General features: G+C 27.7%; 2 protein-coding genes across 4 annotated transcripts in view; one reads left to right on the plus strand and one right to left on the minus strand.

Moving 5' to 3' along the window:
* Positions 1-669: 669 nt before the first annotated feature.
* On the plus strand, positions 670-5,588 carry LOC103570540 (DDB1- and CUL4-associated factor 13). The gene is made up of 6 exons (XM_008548314.3): positions 670-868; positions 998-1,395; positions 2,608-2,924; positions 4,813-5,113; positions 5,196-5,359; positions 5,431-5,588. The coding sequence occupies exons 1-6, from the start codon at positions 799-801 to the stop codon at positions 5,516-5,518; spliced, it is 1,338 nt and encodes a 445-aa protein (XP_008546536.1). The 5' UTR covers positions 670-798; the 3' UTR covers positions 5,519-5,588.
* A 79-nt stretch (positions 5,589-5,667) lies between these two features.
* LOC103570539 (EGFR adapter protein) overlaps positions 5,668-21,495 on the minus strand; it is a 133,938-nt gene continuing 118,110 nt past the window's right edge. For all 3 annotated transcript variants that reach the window (XM_053737607.1, XM_053737606.1, XM_053737608.1), the window contains 6 exons: positions 20,529-20,678; positions 18,064-18,324; positions 17,467-17,900; positions 17,126-17,344; positions 13,992-14,163; positions 5,668-6,876 (listed from right to left, as the gene is read on the minus strand). In XM_053737607.1, the coding sequence (XP_053593582.1) occupies positions 6,667-6,876; positions 13,992-14,163; positions 17,126-17,344; positions 17,467-17,900; positions 18,064-18,324; positions 20,529-20,678 (1,446 nt within the window). In that variant the 3' untranslated portion in view covers positions 5,668-6,666. The remainder of the gene's footprint in view (positions 6,877-13,991; positions 14,164-17,125; positions 17,345-17,466; positions 17,901-18,063; positions 18,325-20,528; positions 20,679-21,495) is intronic.

A 21,495-nucleotide genomic window follows, 5' to 3' on the forward strand; every position in this document is an offset into this window, starting at 1 on the left:
ACATTTTATAAATTAAAAAGATAATATTTTAAATTTAATTATTAATATTTGAATCAATTATTTATTGAAATAATTATGTTTCTAATTAACAGTTGTTTCTAGTAAATATAAATTTATTTAAGTATTAAAACGTTGGATCGGAGTGAATGCGGATTTAAATAAAATTCACGTCACTCCGAAATCACTCAGCCTATAAAAAATCCATATTCATTCCGCATGCGGAGCAATTTTTTTTTTAACTCCAGAACTCCAAGTGACGGAGTGAATTCAGATTGAAATAATATCCATATTTACTCCGAATTCATTCCCGATTTTTTTCAGCGTATCATCACAAAAAATTGAAAAAATATATTTTATCAAAAATATTTTTAAATGCCCGGGAAAAAAAGTTTAGATCTGAATAGATCAGATTTGATCAAATTTTATGTATAAATAGGTATGAACAGTTCTGATTTGATCTGTTCAAATCAAAGTAGATCTAGGCTGATATCTTTCTGCTTGAAAATCAGCCGGTCTACATCTGAATAGATCTAATAAACAAAATGTACATCTAAACTTTTTTTTTCCGGGTGTATAAATTGTTCAAATATTTGGCGCTATATATTGTGCTGCCATCTTTTAAAAACTCTTTAGTTAAAGTTTTTTGCTGTTGACCACTTGGGGCGCTTGGATTTGGAGCTTCAGTAGCAGTAGCTCTTATTGACATTTTTAAACACGTGAATCAAATTTTTTTTTCCCAAACAATTATAATTTATCAAATATTATTGTACATTTATTTTTGTTTGAATTATTGTCGAGATGAAAGTAAAAACGTTGACACGAAATCCTGATGATTATTTAAGAGAAACAAAACGAGATTTACATAAACGTAAGTTATATTTAATATAACCTTAAACGATAAATATTTAATAGAAATTATTTTTATAAATTATGTAATTAATTTATTTAATTAATTATTTCATTATAATTATAATAAAACATATTTTTTAAATTACAGAACCCAGAAATTATGACCCAGCATTGCATCCCTATGAAGCTGCTCGAGAATACACACGTGCTTTAAATGCCACAAAATTAGATCGAGTATTTGCAAAACCTTTTGTAGGAAATTTAGAAGGACATAAAGATGGTATATCGAGTGTATGCAAACATCCAAAATATTTATCAGTATTTTTGAGCGGAGCTTGTGATGGCGAAGTAAAAATATGGAACTTACCAACACGATTATGCCAAAGAACAGTTTTAGCTCACGATGGTATTGTCAGAGGAATTACATTCACTAATGATAAAGAACATTTCATAACCGTTGGTGATGATAAAACTATTAAAACATGGAAGTATGATAAATCTGAAGACACTGAAACTGATGAACCAACCAATACAATTTTTAGCAGAGTAAGTTTTAAATAACTGCCATAGTAGCACAGAGACAACTTTAAGGGAGGAAAGAGGTCTGAGATACAAAAAAAGAGGATATTTTTGAGATTTTTTTTTTCATAGTACCTTCTTTCTTACAATTCTTAAAATTTGTGACGTTATTAAGCATCATTCCAAGAGTATTCTGCTAAATTTTCATAAAACAATATTGAAAAATAAGCCAGTGGTAGTGGAGAGAACCGAGTCACCTCAAAAAAAAAGTCTCCATGCCGTAGGCAGGATAACTTATGACTGCCTCATCTAAAATCAAAGAACCAAAAAGATTTCTTTAGTACATAAGTTTATGTTGGATTTGAACGAAGGAATAAACAAAATATTCATTTTTGAATTTTGGGTGAAGATGCAATCAAAAAACTCTGATTTTTGCTAAAAACTGCTCCTTTTGTTTAATTTAAAAATAAGTAGTTATCGAACAAAAAAGAAAAGAAATCCTTCGTTCAAATCTAAGATAAACTTATGTACTAAAGAAATCTTTTTGGTTTTTTGATTTCAGATGAGGCAGTCATGAGTTATCCTGCCTATGGCATGAAGACTTTTTTTTTAAGGTGACTCGTCTCTCCCCACTACCACTGGCTTGTTTTTCAATATTTTTTTATGAAAATTTAATGGAATATTCTTGAAATGATGCTTAATAATGTCACAAATTTTGAGAATTCTAATAACGAAGTTACTCTGAAAAAAAAAATGACAAAAATATGCTCTTTTTTATTTTGTATCTCATACCCCTTTCTCCTCTTAAAATGTCATAAAGATGTCTTTTAAAAGGACAAGACAATTTTTTTTTGTTTCATAGTTAAATTTTTTTCTATATAAATAAGACGTATAGATGTTGGTCCTATGAGCCATAGAAAATTTGTCTTCTTTTTTTCGCCTTAAAATTGTCATTTCAATTAATAAATCATTTAGATGACTTATTTGACAATTGTAATTAACTTTTTGTCGTCACTTGTGTCAAATCTTTTAACCAGACATTTTTTCGATGATAATAATTTCCAATTGCTTTGTCAACATTCGGATGCCTTATCGATATGTCAAAAAACAGCCTAAAAACTGATATCTTATAGTTGTCACAAAGTCAAGTGTGTTACTTGGATATATAAAATATTTTAAATTTGATATTTAAAAATTGATTATTAATGATAATTTATGTTTGATTGAATAATTTTTTAGAAAATTATAACCGGAATTACTCATCATCGTAATAAACCACTGTATGCAACTTGCGGAGAAGTGTGTCAATTATGGGAAGAAACAAGAAATGAACCAGTAAAATCATTTCAATGGGGAGTTGATGGATTATTAGACGTTAAATTTAATTTAGTGCAAACAAATCTTCTTGCCGCGTGTTCGAGTGATCGTAGTATTATTTTATACGACACACGAGATGTAGGACCCATGAGAAAGGTTGTTATGAAATTAAAAACTAATCAACTTGCTTGGAATCCTATGGAAGCTTTCACATTTACTTGTGCCAATGAAGACTACAAGTAAGTCGTTACTATTAATTAGAAAATTAATTTTTTTTACTCCAAACTATTTAGCAGTAGTTACCCCGATAATTAAGTAGCAGTCGAGCTTTATTTATTTTTGTGTAAAAAAATATTTTTTACGGCATGAAAATTACATTTATTTAATTCGTTAATTTAAATCAGCGATTAAAACATAAAAATTTTATAATTAATGTTGAAAAAATATTTGGTAATTGTTTAAGTTCGTTCAGAGCGTTCATTTTTAAAATGTTTTTATGTTGATAGCAAAATTTATTAATGATTTCACTTAATCCGTTAATTTTAACTAGTGGGTTAAATTCTATATCTTTACTGACATAAAATTACAGGAGATATATTTTTGTATCAATTTTACATAATCAACTTTCCATCAAAAATACAGTAATTATTGCTGTGTATAAAGTATTTTTAAATTTTGACTAATTTGAATTAACACCCTTTAGTAATTTTGATCACTATAAAAAAATATACATCGAATTATGTAAATAAACGGAAAGAGTTTGGTTACTATCCGCCTTCATTTACTTCCGAGATAATGCATTCAAATTCGCTATAGTGTTTTAAATCCGTTTGCACTGACAGAAAGATTATTTAAATGAAAAATGAATGAAACCCATAAATTAAGTAGTAAAGTGACTTCATTATATTACAGAATTGTTATCTACTAATGCAAAAAATATATTGAATCTGCCGCTAAATATTTGCTGATGAGATTCATACAAAAGTAATATGTACAATTTTGGATAACTAAATTTAAAAAATCTGTAAACTGCCTGATCCTGCGAGCCAGCCCTGAATCTTCCCACTGTTTTCGAGCTCAAGGAGCTCGAAAACATTATTGTCAATACACTTTTGAGCTCTTCAAGCTCAATAATAGTAATGTCGCACATTCTATTGTGAAAATTTAAGGAATAAACAATAACAAAAAAAAGTAATGAAGTAAATCGCTGTTTTTTTTTAATTTATATCAGCAATATCTTTGGAAACAATGAACCGATTTTGACGTTTAAAATAGCATTTCGCGCAGTTTTCTGACCTCTGACTAACATTAGAAAAAATTTTGATATATTTGATAAATAATATTATGAGTTATTCCGAATAAATGAAATAAATCGTTATTTTTCGTATTTTTAATCACCAATATTTTTTGAAATAATGAATCGATTTTGACGTTCAAAGTAATTTTCGACGCAGTTTTTCAATCACTAATGTTAAAAAAAATAGCATCATCAATGAGTTCAAAAATTTATATTTTATTAGAAAAAAACACTTTTGCAATTCTTTTGACAACGGTTTCTCTTGAACGAAAGACTCGATTTTGATGATTGAGGTGGCATTCGATGCGGCTTATAAAATTTGAGAGCTGATTAGATTTTGGAATTAATCCATCGAATACATTGCAAGTTATAAAAAAAAAAACAGTTTTGAAAAAATTTTATTTTTGAAATATCTCCGAACGTACCTTACCGATTATGCTAAATTTCTTGAATGTTGTTGAAATTAACGAGCTGCTTCAAACGCGACCTCAAAAAGCCAAATCAGTTTATCCGTTCAAAAATTACAGAATATTTACATACATACACTCGGATATTCTTTTGAAATTAATCAGAATAGCTTCTTAGAACCTCAAAATGTCAAAATTTATTAGAAATTCGATTTTCGAAAATCGGACCGAAACCAACAACTTCCCCCCCCCCTTTTTTTTTTTTTAAATTTTCAATTTTTATTGCCGAAAGTTAAAAAGGTGAAGCTGCACATTCGAATAATTACCAAATATTTTATTATACCATAAAAATAGATCGAGCTCCGCTTATGAATGAGTTGTCTTTAATATAATTATTAATTAATATTTAATTTAAAATTATAGTTTGTATACATTCGACACGCGTCATTTAAAATCACCAATAAATGTACATATGGACCATACTAGTGCCGTTGATGCAGTTGATTATTCACCAACGGGTAGAGAATTTGTGTCAGGTAGTCATGATAAATCAATACGTATATATGAAGTTAATAAAGGACATGCACGAGATATTTATCATACAAAACGAATGCAAAAATTGAAATGTGTCTCCTGGTCGCTTGACAATAAATATATTATAAGTGGTAGTGATGAAACTAATATTCGTGTATGGAAAGCTCGATCATCGGAAAAATTAGGAGTAGTAAGTTATATAAAAGTCAATTATTATTTATAATTTTATTATTTTGTTGAAACAAATTTTTAAATTATGATTTATTTAACAGTTAAAACCGAGAGAAAAAATAGCTTTGAATTATAGTTCTGCATTGATGAATAAATTTGCTGCTCATCCACAAATACGCAGAATAGCACGTCATCGACAAATACCTAAACATATTTATAATGCTCAAGCTGAATTACGAACAATTCGTGAAAAAGATAAACGAAAGTATGAATTTTTATTTATAACAATAATATAATTTTTAAATATTTTTATTTTATTTATTTTTATATTTATAGAGAATCAAATCGTCGTGCTCATTCACGTCCTGGTGCTGTTCCATTTTCATCAGAGAGAGCAAAACATGTTATACGAGAAGAGACATAAATTTGAAAACTATTCATATATATATTTTTTTTTTTTTTAATTAATTTTTAATAAATAATTTTATAATACAACGCAATTTCGTATTTTTTTTTCAAACTTTGTCAATACGCAAACTTTTAAGTGAGTAATGAGTTTTTTTTTTAGTATAAATTGTAGTAATCATCAGAAAATTATTTTATTTTATTTTAAATAATTATTTAATTTGTTTACAATTAAATTCAATTCTCAGCGATACATTTTATATTTTTTATTTAATACAATTAAATATTTACTGACCCAAAATAATATTATTTTTTAAATGTATAATTTAATTGTAGTATCGTTCGTACGTACAGATGGATTTTAATTATCGCTATCAACATTTTTATTTTAGATACGATAGTCTGGCGTATAAAAGCGTATGATCCGCCCCTTTTTTATGTCATATATATATTTTTCATACAATATATATTTTCGAATATAAACTATCCACACAAATTCTGTACAAGACTAGGTTTCAATAAATCAATCGGAATTTCTATTAAATTTTTTTTTTTTTTAGTTTTCATTCTAGTTTTCATCGCTAAAATAAAATATCAAAGCTTTGTGGACTGTTATCCCAACTTTGTTTCTAAAATTTATGTTTTATTCTTTCTCTTTTAATGAGAATCAAAATAATAATATTAATTAAATAAATGACAATGTTTAACAATAATTATAATTTATATACATATAAACACATTTACATTAAATTTATATCATGATATTTATCGAAACCATATTAAATTATAATTGTTTTTTTTAAGATTCCACTTGGTCACAAAAAAATTTCTCTTTATTCTTAAATAATTGATTTTTTGAATCGATATTTTTTAATCGACTTATATATATGGCAGTGATTTTAATGCATATGCAATAAAATTTCAAAGTACCCAAAGCTTTAAATAAAAATAAAAAAATAAAATTTTCTCACTTGACTTTAAAATACAATAACGTATTTTATTTTTATACTAATATTTAATTAATATAAATTATAAATTAATAATAAAATCTATTTTTTGACTTTCAATAATCTTAAATCGCCACAATAATTATTATCACTTTTACAATATATATTTATATTTAATTAATAATCACAATTAAGAGTTTATTAAATAATAATTATATTATTAGACATTTAAATCAGCCATCATTTTACGAAAATCCGCCAGAGTATTGTAGTCAGGATCTGAATCAATGTCAGCAAAGTCTTTATTTGAATCCGTTTTTACGAAACTCGGATTGTAACGACTTAAAGATAATGGACAAGGTAATAGTTCTTTCATTACTGAATGATGAGTTATTAATGCAGTTAGTGTTGTGAATTCCTTAGTAAAGCCCTGAAACAAATAATTTCATTAATTAATTAATTTATTAATATTTAATTTTATATAAGTAAATGGAAATTTTTTGAAAGGAGATAAATCGAGTTTTATGTCGGTTTAAACCCTCCTCCCCCTCTTTGGGGAGCGTAACATTTGAAATGATCATTAGCTACAATACGATAAAATCAATAATCAAAATTATTTATCGAAAAGTGACTCTTAGGAGTGTTCGTGAGGGAGTTAAAAAATGAAAATTTTACGTTTTTTGACCAAAAAACCTTTAGACTCGAAATTTATAACAAATATTTACTACGATTCGAGAGTATGAATGGCGTAAATTTTTTGTTAGAAAATTTACTTGTAAAAATTCGCGGGGGCGTAAAAAATGAAAATTTTCATGTTTTTGATCTTAAAGATCTTCGGACTTAAAACTCAAAATAGAGATAGAAAAAATCAATAGAGATTTTTTTTTTTTTGTAAAACCGACTCAGCGTTTTCCGGGATAATAAAAATCGACTTTATACTACGTTATTACTCGGAGAAAACAAGTTTTGAAAATATTATATTTTAGTAAGAAATAAAAATGCAAATAATAATTGTCACATAAGTCATCATCTAAACGATTTTTTAATTGAAATTTCTATTTTAAGGTAGAAAAAATAACATAAATTTTTTATAGCTCATAGGACGAACATCTGTACGTCTTATTTATATAAAAAAAAACTTGACTTTGAAATAAAAAAAAAAATTTCTTGACCTTTTAAAAGACATCTTTATGACATCTGAAAATTGTCTCTGTGCTACTTGGGTAAGAAAAATTGTTTGAAATGATTTAAAATAATTTGAATCGACTAATATATAGATATACACTTAGCATGAATTAAATCATTTTTCGTAATAAGTGTGCATTACTTTTACAATTTATTACTAAATGTCTAGTAAAAATCCCAAAATGCTAATTTTTACTGTATGTTTATCTGAAAAACTGCTATATTATTACTGTTATTACTAATTCATTCGTATTCTTTATTAATAGAACATCAATTTTTCTTAAGAGTATATTAAATTATTACTAAACGTATAGTAAATAAATTTCATTGTACGATTTAATGAGTTTTATTCTGTGAAGATATGAAATTCACTAAAGATATGCATTAAATACACTGATAGAAGGATTTGTTTAGGAGTAATAAATTGATTTATTAAATTTTTCTCAACTGACTTTTTTGGATTTAACAAATATTTAGTAATTATTAACAATATTTATTATAATGAAATAAGTAACTTCTTTATTATTAAGAAATATTTTTAATGCTAACAAAGTCTTATTAACATAAAAGAAATATTTGTTAGCACCAAACAAGGCTTGTTAATATTTAATAAATATTTCTTAGACGAATTTGTCGGTAGAGGGCTACATACGAGCCTGTAGTGGTGTACAAGTATAAAAAAAGCTATATGTGTGTGTCGTTGCGACGTCATATTGTTTACTCCGTTCTAGCTTGCATTGTTGGTTAAACGTAGCCTACAACTGAAGCTCTCATATACTTAAATAATATTTATATCAGAAGTGTTTTGTAAATTGTCATCCATATTATAACTATGAAAATATGGAAGCCTTGTTAATTTTATTCAGTTCAATTTTAATCAAATATAAAACCATTAAAAACACATGTACTATCAAACGGATTTTATGTTATTTCTCAGCGTAGTTTAATATAAGAAATTTTAATTTGTTTATTCTAGTTATAGTGTTAATTACTATGAAATTGTATTTTGAAATTAAAAGAACAGAAAATTTTATACGATGGTTGTTTTAGTTATTTTTGTTTATAAATATAAATATTGATGAATGTGTGTAGCTGCATGCAAAAACATATATAGATATATATTCTTGAACTGTGTGATTTTATGAATTAAATTTTAATAAATAAGTTAATAGATAATTTCTTAAATATAAAAAAAAAATTTGTTCAAATAATAAAAAATATATTAAATATAGAATATTCATTTATTAATTATTAAAAAGTGAGTCATTAAATGTTAAAAAGTGATTTATTAAATACTAATAAATCATTTTTTAAATGGAAAGAAATCGTTTATTAAATATTAACAAATCGTTTATTAGATGCTAAGAAATATTTATTAAATACAAAAAAATGATGTTTAAGAAATGATTTGTTAAATATTAATAAATATTTCTTAAATAAAGCTCTGTTAAGAAATAATTTGTTAAATATTAACAAATCTTTTTTAATACTAAGAAATCATTCTATCAGTATACTCTACAGTAGGCAAAAATTACAATCTGTTTAGTAATTTTGTAAATCAGATGAAAAGCGTAATATTAAGTATTATATACAGCAACTAAAAATTATTAAACAGTTCGTAATTTTTCGAAAGCAGATCGATGAAATTAACAATTGGTAGAGATGCGTATATGAATGTGTATTACAAGTTCAGATTTATCGCCGATGAAGTTCTAAACATTGTCAATCAAACAGCAATGAAGTATTTTTTTTTTATGTAATTGTAATTAGGATCTAAATAATGTAGATAGGAATTAAATAATGTTCATTTACTGGTCGTGTTCATTCACTGAACGGATTACCCTACACGGAGAGAAAAATATCGCCAGATTAAGTATACGTATCGCTATTCTGGCTATACGCTGTATAGTCATCTTACTTAACACGGTACGCCGTATAGCCAATTCAGGTATACAGAGTATCCTTACAGTGACGATCCGTATACTTATTTTAGGCATTTCATGAATCGCTGACATGACTATTGCTCAAACTCTGTATTTAGGCATCCGACAACCGAGAACGATGATACGTATAGCCAATTCAGCTATACGGATCCTTACGCTGGCGATACAGATACATATATTAACGAAACTACATATCGTTACAAAGGCTATTCGTCGTATTGTTAAATTAAATAAACGAATACTTATCCTAACCTAAATACGTATCTTTATTTTAACGATACTATAGATTATTAAATTAATATGAGAGTATTCCTAAATTAAGTATACGAATCGTTATTCTGACGATACAGCATTTGAGGATACATTCAAAAATTCAAAATTAAAATCGAATAAATCAAAAAGTTGAATAATTTGGAACTTTGAACGCTTTGATTAAATTTTCGAATGTTGACAATTTTATAATTAATTGATTAGAATGTCGAGTAGGGTCAAGCGGGTTAATTACAATAGTCAAGGCATATTTAATACTGTGAGTTAATAGCTTAGTTTCTAAAAACAAAATTGTTTTAATGATGAGCTCAGCTTAGTATACTAAATTAGTCGAAAGTACAGTCGTAGCTTGTTATATGCAACCATCAGGAGTTTGTAGAAGAACAAATTTTGGAAAAATCCAAGTTTTAAGCTCCTTCTTCACTATTATTCTCAGCACAAGTTCTACATGCGAGTGTTCTGTATGTGAGTCGTTGCAAGTTGCTCGTTATAAGTAGCAATTTGAATCGTTAATGCATATAACGGAATTGCTTATAGTATAATGAGTTTTAAACTTACAAGTAATTGAAATTTTTTAAATAATTTGAAACCTTGTGAATAATTTGAAAACTTACGAATAATTCGCATACCTACAGTTTTCATATATATATTATATTGTTATTAGTAACATAATATAATATAAAAAATTAAATTCAATAAATATGGATGAAAAAAACTGTAATTTTAACGTGGTATAAAATGTGTTTTTCATAATACCAGCATCGAAACTTAAAGTTTCAATGTCTCTACAGCCAGTCGAAACAAGCTAATTTCAAGCAGATGCTGTAAACAATTGCAGCCTTATTACTCTCATTTGTTTACTTGTCACTTCAGTATACTCATTTCATTTTTTTAATGACAGTTTTAATTAACCAAATAAAATTGCTAAAAAATGAGTGAAAATAATATTTTTGTTATCCCTGATTAAAAATACTCATTGAAAAGAATTGAAAATTATTTTAATTCATACGGAGGTTTCGGAAAGTATTGAATGGAATTGAAATTGATCATTTGAATACTTTGTAATTCTTAAAATGGAATTCAAAAGTATTGAAAGGAATTCAATCTTTCATCATTTCGATACCTTCCAATATGGAATTATTTTGGTATTGAGAAGGATTCAGAAAGATTCAAAAATGTCAATTCATTTAAATTCTTTTCAATCCTATACTCGATCCGAAATATCGAAATATTTAGGTATTTAGAAAGATTGAAAAAGATTAAAAAATTGCAATTCATTTGAATTCTTTTCAATCCCACACGTGACCCGAAATGTGATATTATTTTGGTATTGAAAAATATTCAAAAAGATTAAAAATATCAATTCTTTTGAATCTTTTTCAATTCCTCGGAAGTTTAGAAATTCTCATATTATTTTTGGATTCAATAGAATTGAAAAGCATTAATTTTATGCCCAGATGAAAATCTGGTGGAATAGAAAGTATTCAAAAGTATTCAATTCTCATCTTTTTCAATCCTTTTCAATGAGTATTTTTAATCAGGGATATTTACTATTTAATAAGTGACTGTAAATCACAGAATTTTCATTCTTTAACAGTTCTCCGCATCATCAGCTTGAAATTAACTTATTTCTTATTGGCTACTGACACTGGAACTTGAAGTTCCGATGCAGTTAATCGTGAAAAATATGGTGTGTGACTCAGGATAAAACACGATTTCAGACTGCGGGTGATGTCAGTTCTCGCCTGCGGCTCGGGTAGCCAATTTCAACTTAGCCTGAAATTGTATTGTTTCATCCCTTGTCACACAATATACTGCTATATAAAACTTATTTTAATTTGAATAGTATATCAAAGTATTACTAAATAAATAAAATTTAATTATCTTGGACTGGATTTTTAAATGGAAATTTTTATACCAAACTATACATTATTTAGAATACCGATAGTTCTATAGAAAAATAAATATTTTATTTCTATTTCTATTGATATTTTTTTTTCCTAATTTTGAATAGATATTTACGTCATAAGGCCGTGAAGTGGCAGTTTTCTGACAGCGATGATATTTCGATATGAGCTTAAGGTTTGTGGCGGGAAAGTTCGAAACGGGCGTAATTTTAACGTCCGAGGCGTAGCCGAGTTTATGAGTTTTGTAACAAAATAATTTATATTTAAAAAAAAAATTCAATTGAATTTTATTCCAATGAAAGAATCACTAATAATAATAATAATATAAATTATAGAAATAAAACTGGTAAATTTAATTCTTTAATGAAACCGGGTGCCATTTTGAGCTCAGGCCATTTTCAATCAATTTATTTCAAATTTTTGCATTGAAAATGGGACTAGTAATGTTATTTACTGTTAATTGAAACCTTCGACTTATTTTGTGGAAAACCTACTTACAGGACGAAAAGTATTTTAAAGTAGTCTTTCTTTGGCGAGAAGCTCTGATTTTTTGTTTTAAATATTGATAGTTAATAAAATAATGCGTACTTGAATAAAAAAACCTTTTTTTATTTTTTTAAGAAAGTTCAAAAAATGAAATATGATAAAAGTTGATGCTTCCCTGTAAAGACAAGCAATATGTTCTAGAATTTATTGAAAAAAAAATTTGGAAAACTCTCGAAGTATCGATCATTTTTTACGCTGGGGTCAAAATATCACTATTCGACAGATACGTCATTTTACAGACGTGTGTCATTTAAGGGCATTCTTAGACAGTACCCCTCACTTTTTATAAATATACAATTACTTTCAACAGTCATAACCGTATTAAAATTTTATTAATTAATTAAAAAAAAAAACAACGCAATAGTAATTTCGCCGAGATATCAAATTTAAAAAAAATTACTTACAGTTGTCATCAATTAGGAGTTAAACAAAATTTGTACAATACATTAAATTCTAAAATATTTGAATATTCGAATTATAAAATTGATTTAAAGATTTTACTAAAATTTATTTCCTAAATTTCATTTATCTCCCAATTGATGTCAACTGTAAGTAATTTTTTTTTTTAATTTTTATCTTAGCGAAATTACAACTACGCTGTCCTTCTTTCAATTAATGCTTTAATTTTTTTTTTTAATTAATTGACAGAATTTTGATACGCTTATGACAATTGAAAGCCATTGAAAATTTTAAAAAAGTGGGGGGCACTGTCTGAGAATGGCCTTAAGATAAATGGGGTTAAGATAAACATTATAAGTACAATCGATTAAATGGCAATTAACCAATGATAAGAGGCTAGTTTCTTAACTTTTAACCCAATGGTATTTATAATTTACACATAAAAATCACAGTATTGAAATTGAATGATCAAAGTAAAATGAGAGAATAGAAGAGAAGCACATTTGATTTCCCTATGGTCCTTTCTATAAAACTCATATCCGCAATACGTTTGCTCGCATGTAGCCATAGGTTGTGTATATTCCATCACGGTAACTATCCTTTCTCTCGAACCCCTTCACCCTTTTTACATATATAAATATATGTATATCTATATAAATTTTACTCTCCCACCGGTAGACTCTACAGAATGTGCAGTCTCGACATCCTCAGGATTATACACGTGAAATTCCAATCGTAAAGTTTGTTGGATTAGCCGGATCATCGTAGTCTCCGTTTAGTTCCCAAATTCGTTACGAGAGAAACTCGTAACTCGATGTATATATCGTTTCTCTTTACTCATCCCTTAACAGTTACAACAAATAAAAAAGAAAAGAAAAAAAATATCTAACTATTTTAACATCTCAAATTTTAACAATAGAAACTTTTAAAGTTTATAGGAAATTGTTTCGAAATAGTTTGTATTTGAAATCAAATATTTATTGATTAAATTTTTCATCATTAATCATCCTCATCAATAATAATAATAATAATAATAATAATAATAATAATAATAATAATAATAATAATAATAATAATAATAATAATAATAATAATAATAATAATAATAATAATAATAATAATAATAATAATAATAATAATAATAATAATAATAATAATAATAATAATAATAATAATAATAATAATAATAATAATAATAATAATAATTATTATTATTATTATTATTATTATTATTATTATTATTATTATTATTATTATTGTTAGTTATTTGTTATAATGAAATAATTGTAACATACTTTTATCTTGTAGCCTTTGTTTGTTCGCATGATGAGATAGTGAGCAATTCCACTCGGTTGAAAGTCACGTGGTACACGTAACGATAATGCATAGCATCCAGGTTTGCTGGTACTCTCTCTAACCATGAAAGCACCTTCCGGTTCTTGGCTCAACACCTCAAGTGTTATTTCCCTGTCATCATAAATAACATTGAGCTTGTGGAAATGCAAATCAACAATAGAAAGAGTATCATATAATATACATTTACAGGGTATATGAGTAAGAGGTAAGAAGTTAACGCCCGCGCACCAATAATGCCTTGATAATCATCATGATAATAAGCTACATCGTTGGCGGTCGTACTGTCAAACGTCATGTAAACGACACTAATTACTTTGATAATATGTTAATGATGTTTTTAATATTTTATAATTTTACACTGTACACACTGTAAAAATTGGGAGTGAATTCGGAGTGATTATGGATTTTAATTCACTCCGTCACTCGGGGTTTAAAAAAAAATTACTCCATAAACAGAGTAAATAGGGAGTTTGTTTTTTCAGCGTACACGGAGAGAAAATTATGGTAACAGTTACAATATATTATGGGAATGGTTCCCATACTGCATGGTAACCGGTTTTTTTGAAATGTTGATTATAGGAACGGTATCCATGTATATTATGGTAATCATTCCTATAATTATGGGTATAATTCTCATATAGTATCGAAATAGTTCCTATGTAATCATGGTAATCGTTACCATGTAACTATGATAATGGTTACCATGATATTATAGTAACCATTACCATAATATTATGGTAATTGTTACCATAATATTTGGAAATCATAATAAATTTTTTTTTGTAATAAGCGTTTTTTTTGTATACTTAAAATTTTGTAATATTTTGTAATATACAAAAAAATACGCTTCTTACAAAAAAAAAAAATTATTATAATTTCTAAATATTATGGTAACTATTCTTATAATATTATTGTAAACATAGCCATCATATTATGATAATTGTTATCATAATATCATGGTAATAATTTCCATACATTATGGGAATGATTACTATAATATTATGGTAAAAATTACCATAATATGATGGTTATGTTTACAATAATATTATAGGAATAGTTACCACAATATATTGGGGTTATTCCCATATACACTTAGGAACCATTACAATGTGGATATAGGATCGGTTACTATTTGCTTATGGGAACTATTCCTATGAGTATGGTAATCAGTACCATGATTCTTTCACATGCAATATGGGAACTGTTACCTTAATGATAGGAATTGTTCCCATACTTATGGGAACTTTTCCCGGAAAGTATGGGTCTATATCCCATAATCCCAAGTAATCATTACCATAACGGTATGGGATGATATTTCATAAACGTACTAGGAACAGTTACCATAATTTTCTCTCCGGGTAGTGATTTCAGTGATCTGGATTTCACTAAATTCCGCATTCACTCCGATTCGGAGTTTTAAGGGGAACCGTTAGTGTGAAATTTTGAAAAATGAATTCATTTTTTTCTTACATATTACGATCGTCTATATCTTTAAAAATAACATGCTATAATTTTTAGTGTATATCTCGAATAGTTTTTTTGAGTTACAGCCATCTGAAGAGCAGCCACTGATCGGTTTTCGAAAATACATTTTTCAAAATTGCTGCATCTATATAACTCGAAGACAAATCATCCGATGGTTTTTTTTGCATTGCAGTGTCTTTTATATATGTTTCTACGTACCATAGAACTCCAGTTTTTTGATCGATTCAAAAATGTAATTTTGGCACACGGAGAGAAAAATATCGTCAGAATGAGTATACGTATCATCATTTTGGCTATACGCTGTATAGTCAACTTACTTAACGATACGCCGTATAGCCAATTCAGCTATACAGAGTATCCTCACAGTGGATCGTCAAAATGACCAATTTAGCTATTCGGATCCTCACGCTGGCGATACAGATACCTATCTCAACGAAACTACATATCGTTACAAAGGCTATTCGTCGTATTGTTAAATTAAATACAGTTGAATTAACGAGACTTTGAGCTTTGATTTTTTACCCCCACCATCAAGGCGCAATGTATTAGGTATTAAATTTAGATGGTGGGGGTAAAAACCGAAAATATTCGAAACGTAAAGTCTCGCTAATACAACTATAAATAAATACTCATCCTAACCTAAATGCATATCTTTAAATTAACGATACTATGGATTGTTAAATTAACATGTGAGTATTCTTAAATTAGGTATACGAATCGTTATTCTAACGATATTTTTCTCTCCGTGCAGGCCGCTATTTTGTTAAATTTCAATTTTTTTTCTTAACCCGAGGGTCATGGTACGGGAAATACCTTCTAATTTAATAAACTTTTTGGTTTTTTTGATTTCATGCACTGTGAAGGTCGCTATCACTGCAATTCGGGGACTTTTTTTGGGAGACTTGGGAGATTGTTAATAACTCGCTGTATTTTGAATTTTTGGTCCAAAAATTTTATCTTGTATTCATTATATATCTACAAATATATCCTTAATACATTGAAACATTCCACGCAGTAGTTTTCTTTAAAAAAATTCCCAAAAATCATCGTTTTTTCAGGCAGTCACACTAGTGGTCTCCCTTAATATTTATAAAATGAATTCTTTTTAGGAGTGAATTTCACTCCAACCCGGAGTGTCAATATTAAATTAAACTTCCACTCGGAGCGTATTTTCTTCCGAGTGGATTAAATAAATAAACAGTCATCCGCTCCGCGTTCACTCTGCTAATTTTTTACAGTGTAATTACAGTGTACGCATAATTCCTCGGTAAGAAATCCGGAGTGAGCATGAATTTTATTTTAATCCAAATTCATTCCGTCACTTAGAGTTTCGGAGTTGAAAAAAAGTCACTCCGCATATGGAATAAATAGAGAGTTTTTTTTTCAGCGGAGTGATGTGGATTTTACTTTTATTTGTATTCATTTCAATCCGGAGTTTGAATCTTAAAATAAACTTCTTTTGGGAGTAAACTTTACTCTGAGGAATTTAATCCGCATTCACTCCACTAATTTTTTACAAGTATAATGTTCAACTAAAAAATACTAATAAAATACATACTTCTATATATTATATAATATATAAACAAACCTAGGAATGCCAGCTTGGAACCAAGGCGCTTTTCGAAGTTCGCCTTCTTCACATCGGTTATTAAGACTATCAGTTCTTTCGGGAAGTGGTGGTGGAGTTGGCGTCGAGCCGTGAGTACTTCCATCAGCCGGAACCGAACTACTTGAAGTACTTATTTGTGAACGGCGTTTTGTTTTAAAATCAGTATCTCCGCTATTAAGCGAATTATCAGGTGCTAGTCTATAAGTAAAAGAAAAAAATAACTTATGTATCACTATGTTTATTAGAGTATTTTTTTATTAAATTGGTACTTTAATATTGTAATTTATATCGACTTGATGGTTGTTGAATGAATTCAGTACCTGTTGTTCTCAATATTTAAATTCTTGGTGGTAATTAAAACATTGATAGTATTGTCGATATTGTCCGATAGTTGAATTTTATTGTAAGTCGTTCTTGTAGCCTCGTTGTCAATAATAGCTTCATTTATATAGCCACCTGAGTGCGGTCGATTTGTTGGACTAGTTGGTGTACTACTACCGCTTACCAATGGACAACTGTCGTCTTCGGTATTTAGACCCAAAACACCACCCGTAAGACCCATTGTTAGCCGCTTTATCAGCGGCGGTTTGTCTGTCAGTCTTTTGTACGAGTTAAGCTCCGTTGGCGAGTTACTTTCATCACTGCTCGGTGTACTTTGTTGCGAAATGCTCTTTGGATCATCTTGGTTTGTTATTGGACCAAGGACGTTGGAAAATGGGTGAGAAGGTCGTAGTCCTGGTATGGAATTAGGTGTCTGTAACATTTATATATAAAGAATCTTTAAGATGAAAAAACAAAAAAATAATAATTAATGGGCTATAATTGCAACAACTTTTTTTTTGTCGAGACAGACAGACAGACAGACAGACAAGAAAAATTAATTACTAAATGAATATAACGAGAAAAAGTAAACATACCTTGACGGTTGGGATTCGCAGCGTGGGCGAGCCGGCACTACCGATCTGTACGTTCATGTTCGCTGTTGATGTGTCGTTTCCTGAACGAGACGTGGGTGCCGTTCGACTCTTCAGCCACGAATTCGAGGATGGGCTTCTGCAGCCACCCACTAAACTACCACCAGCACTACCACCACCACCTCCTCCACTTCCAACGCCACCACCACCACCACTGATACCTATATTCTCTTTTGAATTATTGTCACCTCCCAGTGGTTTATTCTGCAATTAAAACATAAATGACTACTGTACCGTAAATATAATACATAAGTAAATAGAAATAAAATTTAACGGGTATTTTATAAAGTGTAAATATTTTCATAGTGATGCTGTTTCAATTTTTTAATATTATATCTTGTAAACTAGGTGCCGAGGATAGTTAAAAACTGAAACTGACGTTAAATCTTGGGTTAACTTTATAATTAACGTAGTCAGTAAATAGGACACCTAGTGCTAGTTTGTACAGGGACTTAGTGGTTTCTTTGCTAGCTTGTTGTTGACGTTATACCAAGAAATACTTAAAACTTTTTTAAATATATTTTTTAAAACGTGTTTGTAAAAATTTTTTTGGAGTTAAAATAGTGTTTTCTTTTAAATTAATATCGACTTGATTAAATTTTTTTTTATCATACATTTGCGACTGGTAAATTTATTACAAGATAAATAAATAGTCAATTTAATTTTTAAAATCGTAAATTTACTCTTGACGATGAAGTAAATAAAACATTGCATTAATAACTAAATCAAACAGAAAGATAATGAAATATAGTTACTATTGACAATAATAAAATGTATATGATTTTTTGTTTAAATCAAATTTTAAAAAATAAAACTGCATTATTATCAATAAAAATATTTATTATTTTTTGGTGTAATGTTTAGAAAGCTTGTGCGCAAAAAAATATATTGTATTATTTGAATTTTGTAAATGATGTTATTTAAATTTGCTTGAATTTGAAGAAATAGAAGAATAAATATTTATTGTAATGCTTAAATAATTAAAATAAATGAATAACACAGTTAATAAGTGTAAATAATACTACAGCATACAAGAAGGGAAGCAAAAGAAATAGAATAAATATTTATTAAGATAAAGAAATGCACTTAGTTTTAATGTCAGAATGTAACTGACTATCAGGTTTTTGCTTTTTTTTAACAAGAAATTGAATCGCGTAATTATAAAATGAGACGAGGGTATTTGTGTTCTATACGTATATGCAGTAGGATATTTAATCAAATATTTGTTTTCGTTATATTTAGGGAAGGGGGGGGGGTAAAGGAAATAGTAAGTTTTCGAGGACTCAAATACGTTAAATTTTTTTTTTTTTTAATGATATTCAAAGTAAATAGAAAAAATTTTCAGTTGCTGTAAAAAAAAAAAAAATCATTTTTGCGGGCAAAATGGGGTACACACTAGAAAAGGTGAGAAAAAAAATCTGGATATTAAATAAATTTGATTAAATTAAATTTTTTTATAAGTACCTTATATAAAGAAAAATTACTTTTCACATAATTATTGGATACATTAAAAAAAAATTTTTTTTTATAGTTTTTATCATGAAACAAAGGTCATCAATATTTTTTTACTAATACTCGATTTTCGAATAATTTTAAGAAAAAAAATTCAAAATAATGCTGAATTATATTTACGAAAGTGATTTTGGAATGTTTGAAAAATATTTTAAAAAAATAATTTTTTTAAAAATAAATAGTTGAATTGAGTTCACGCGCGCTTAATTATAAAATCCAGTAAGAACCAATCCTTACTTTAATTGATTTCGTCTTATTAGAAAAATAAAAAAATAATGACTGCTGAGGTTTAAAAAAAAAACAAACATTTATTGATAAGACATTTTAATAAAAAAAGAAGATAATTTGCAAAAGATATTATAGAGTATAGATATTTACTGGGTTTGAAAACGGGGCATTTAATGTATTAGGGTGAGATCTTTGTAAAGTTGCTCAAAGTTAGACTTTCAATATTACTATTTTCTCATCTCAGATTGTACTTGTGAGAAGTGGTTGCTGTTTATTATTAAAATTTTATATTATTTAATTAATGTATTAATTGCAATTAACATGTTAATTAAGAACGAAATTTCTTTGCGATTGATAATAAATGTATATCTAAATCTAAGTTTAAAAATCGAGTTTTAAGAAAAGGAAGCAAATTAGAAATGAAAATAAATTATTGAAAATAAATTATTGAAAAAAAAAAAAAAAAAAAAAAAAAAAACTATAAAATAAGGTAAGAGGCCCAGTACCCGATCAGGGAACTAGTATTCGATCTCTTCATGTATTTGTATATTTATATTTAGGCCAATTTAGTAGATATAAATATACAAATACATGAGTGAGCGGGTACTAGTTCTCTTACCTTAATAGTTTAATACTTGAATATTAAATATTTAAAATTAATAACTCACCCAAACGTTTTTTTGTTCTTGGGGTGTATCTTTCCGATAAATAGTCGTTGACTGAGGCAAGATCACATCTTGGATAATTGGCTGGCGCTGTAATTGCGCCACGTATGCCATACGAAATGCATTTCCAACAATTGTATTTAATTCTTCAGCCTGAAATAAAAAAAATAAATTATTATTCCTCAAATATAAGCTTATTATCAGTATTAATATATACAAATATTTATATACAACACACATTGATTAGTGTGAGTACATAAGTTGTTAAGTGTAAATGGTTGAATTTTCGGTTTAAAATAAACTAACACGAAATTTCTCTCGACGGTCTCTGTACACGAGAATACCATCTGACATGCATAAGAGAATATACATATATGTATTTATGATAAAATGAGAGACATATGTAGGACGTAGATAGAAAGTACATAGTATATTTGATATAAATGCTTTTGCTGTTTCCACTGTGGTCTGCATTACTGGTTGCTGCCTAAGCCGGATATATATTTGAACACGGAGAGAACAAGTCAGGAAGTATGGGTTGTAGCACATGTAGGATGTTTATAGATGCATATTACACGCATATGTATATGGATATAATATTTTTCGTTTTCAGTCTTTTACTTTTCTCTTACTATATCTGCTTCGTCGTCTTTTTCTCAAAAAGTCAGCACTCCAAATACTTGTACCGCGAAAATGTTATACGCGGCTCACTGAACTTAATACATACTTGCATCTACATATAATATGTATTTTAGAGTGTTTAATGTACATAAAATATATATATATATATTTCATAACTCGTGACGTCATCATATATTTGTTAGAAGAAAAAAAGCTGTTATGGTTTTTGAATTAAATAAAGTTGATTGATCGTTATTAAAAAGAACAAATATTTATATAAAATAAAAAATTTTGTTTGTCTAGTTCGAGTATGTGTCATTGAAGAGATATGATATCCGGGGAATTTAAA

Source organism: Microplitis demolitor, chromosome 3, assembly GCF_026212275.2.
Source record: "Microplitis demolitor isolate Queensland-Clemson2020A chromosome 3, iyMicDemo2.1a, whole genome shotgun sequence".
Lineage (NCBI taxonomy): Eukaryota > Metazoa > Arthropoda > Insecta > Hymenoptera > Braconidae > Microplitis > Microplitis demolitor.

Coding starts and splice junctions, on each gene's coding strand:
- LOC103570540 (XM_008548314.3), top strand. CDS start 799: ATGAAAGTAAAAACGTTGACACGAAATCCTGATGATTATTTAAGAGAA. Junction 5,114..5,195: donor CATCGGAAAAATTAGGAGTA/GTAAGTTATATA, acceptor TTTATTTAACAG/TTAAAACCGAGAGAAAAAAT. Junction 5,360..5,430: donor CGTGAAAAAGATAAACGAAA/GTATGAATTTTT, acceptor TTATATTTATAG/AGAATCAAATCGTCGTGCTC.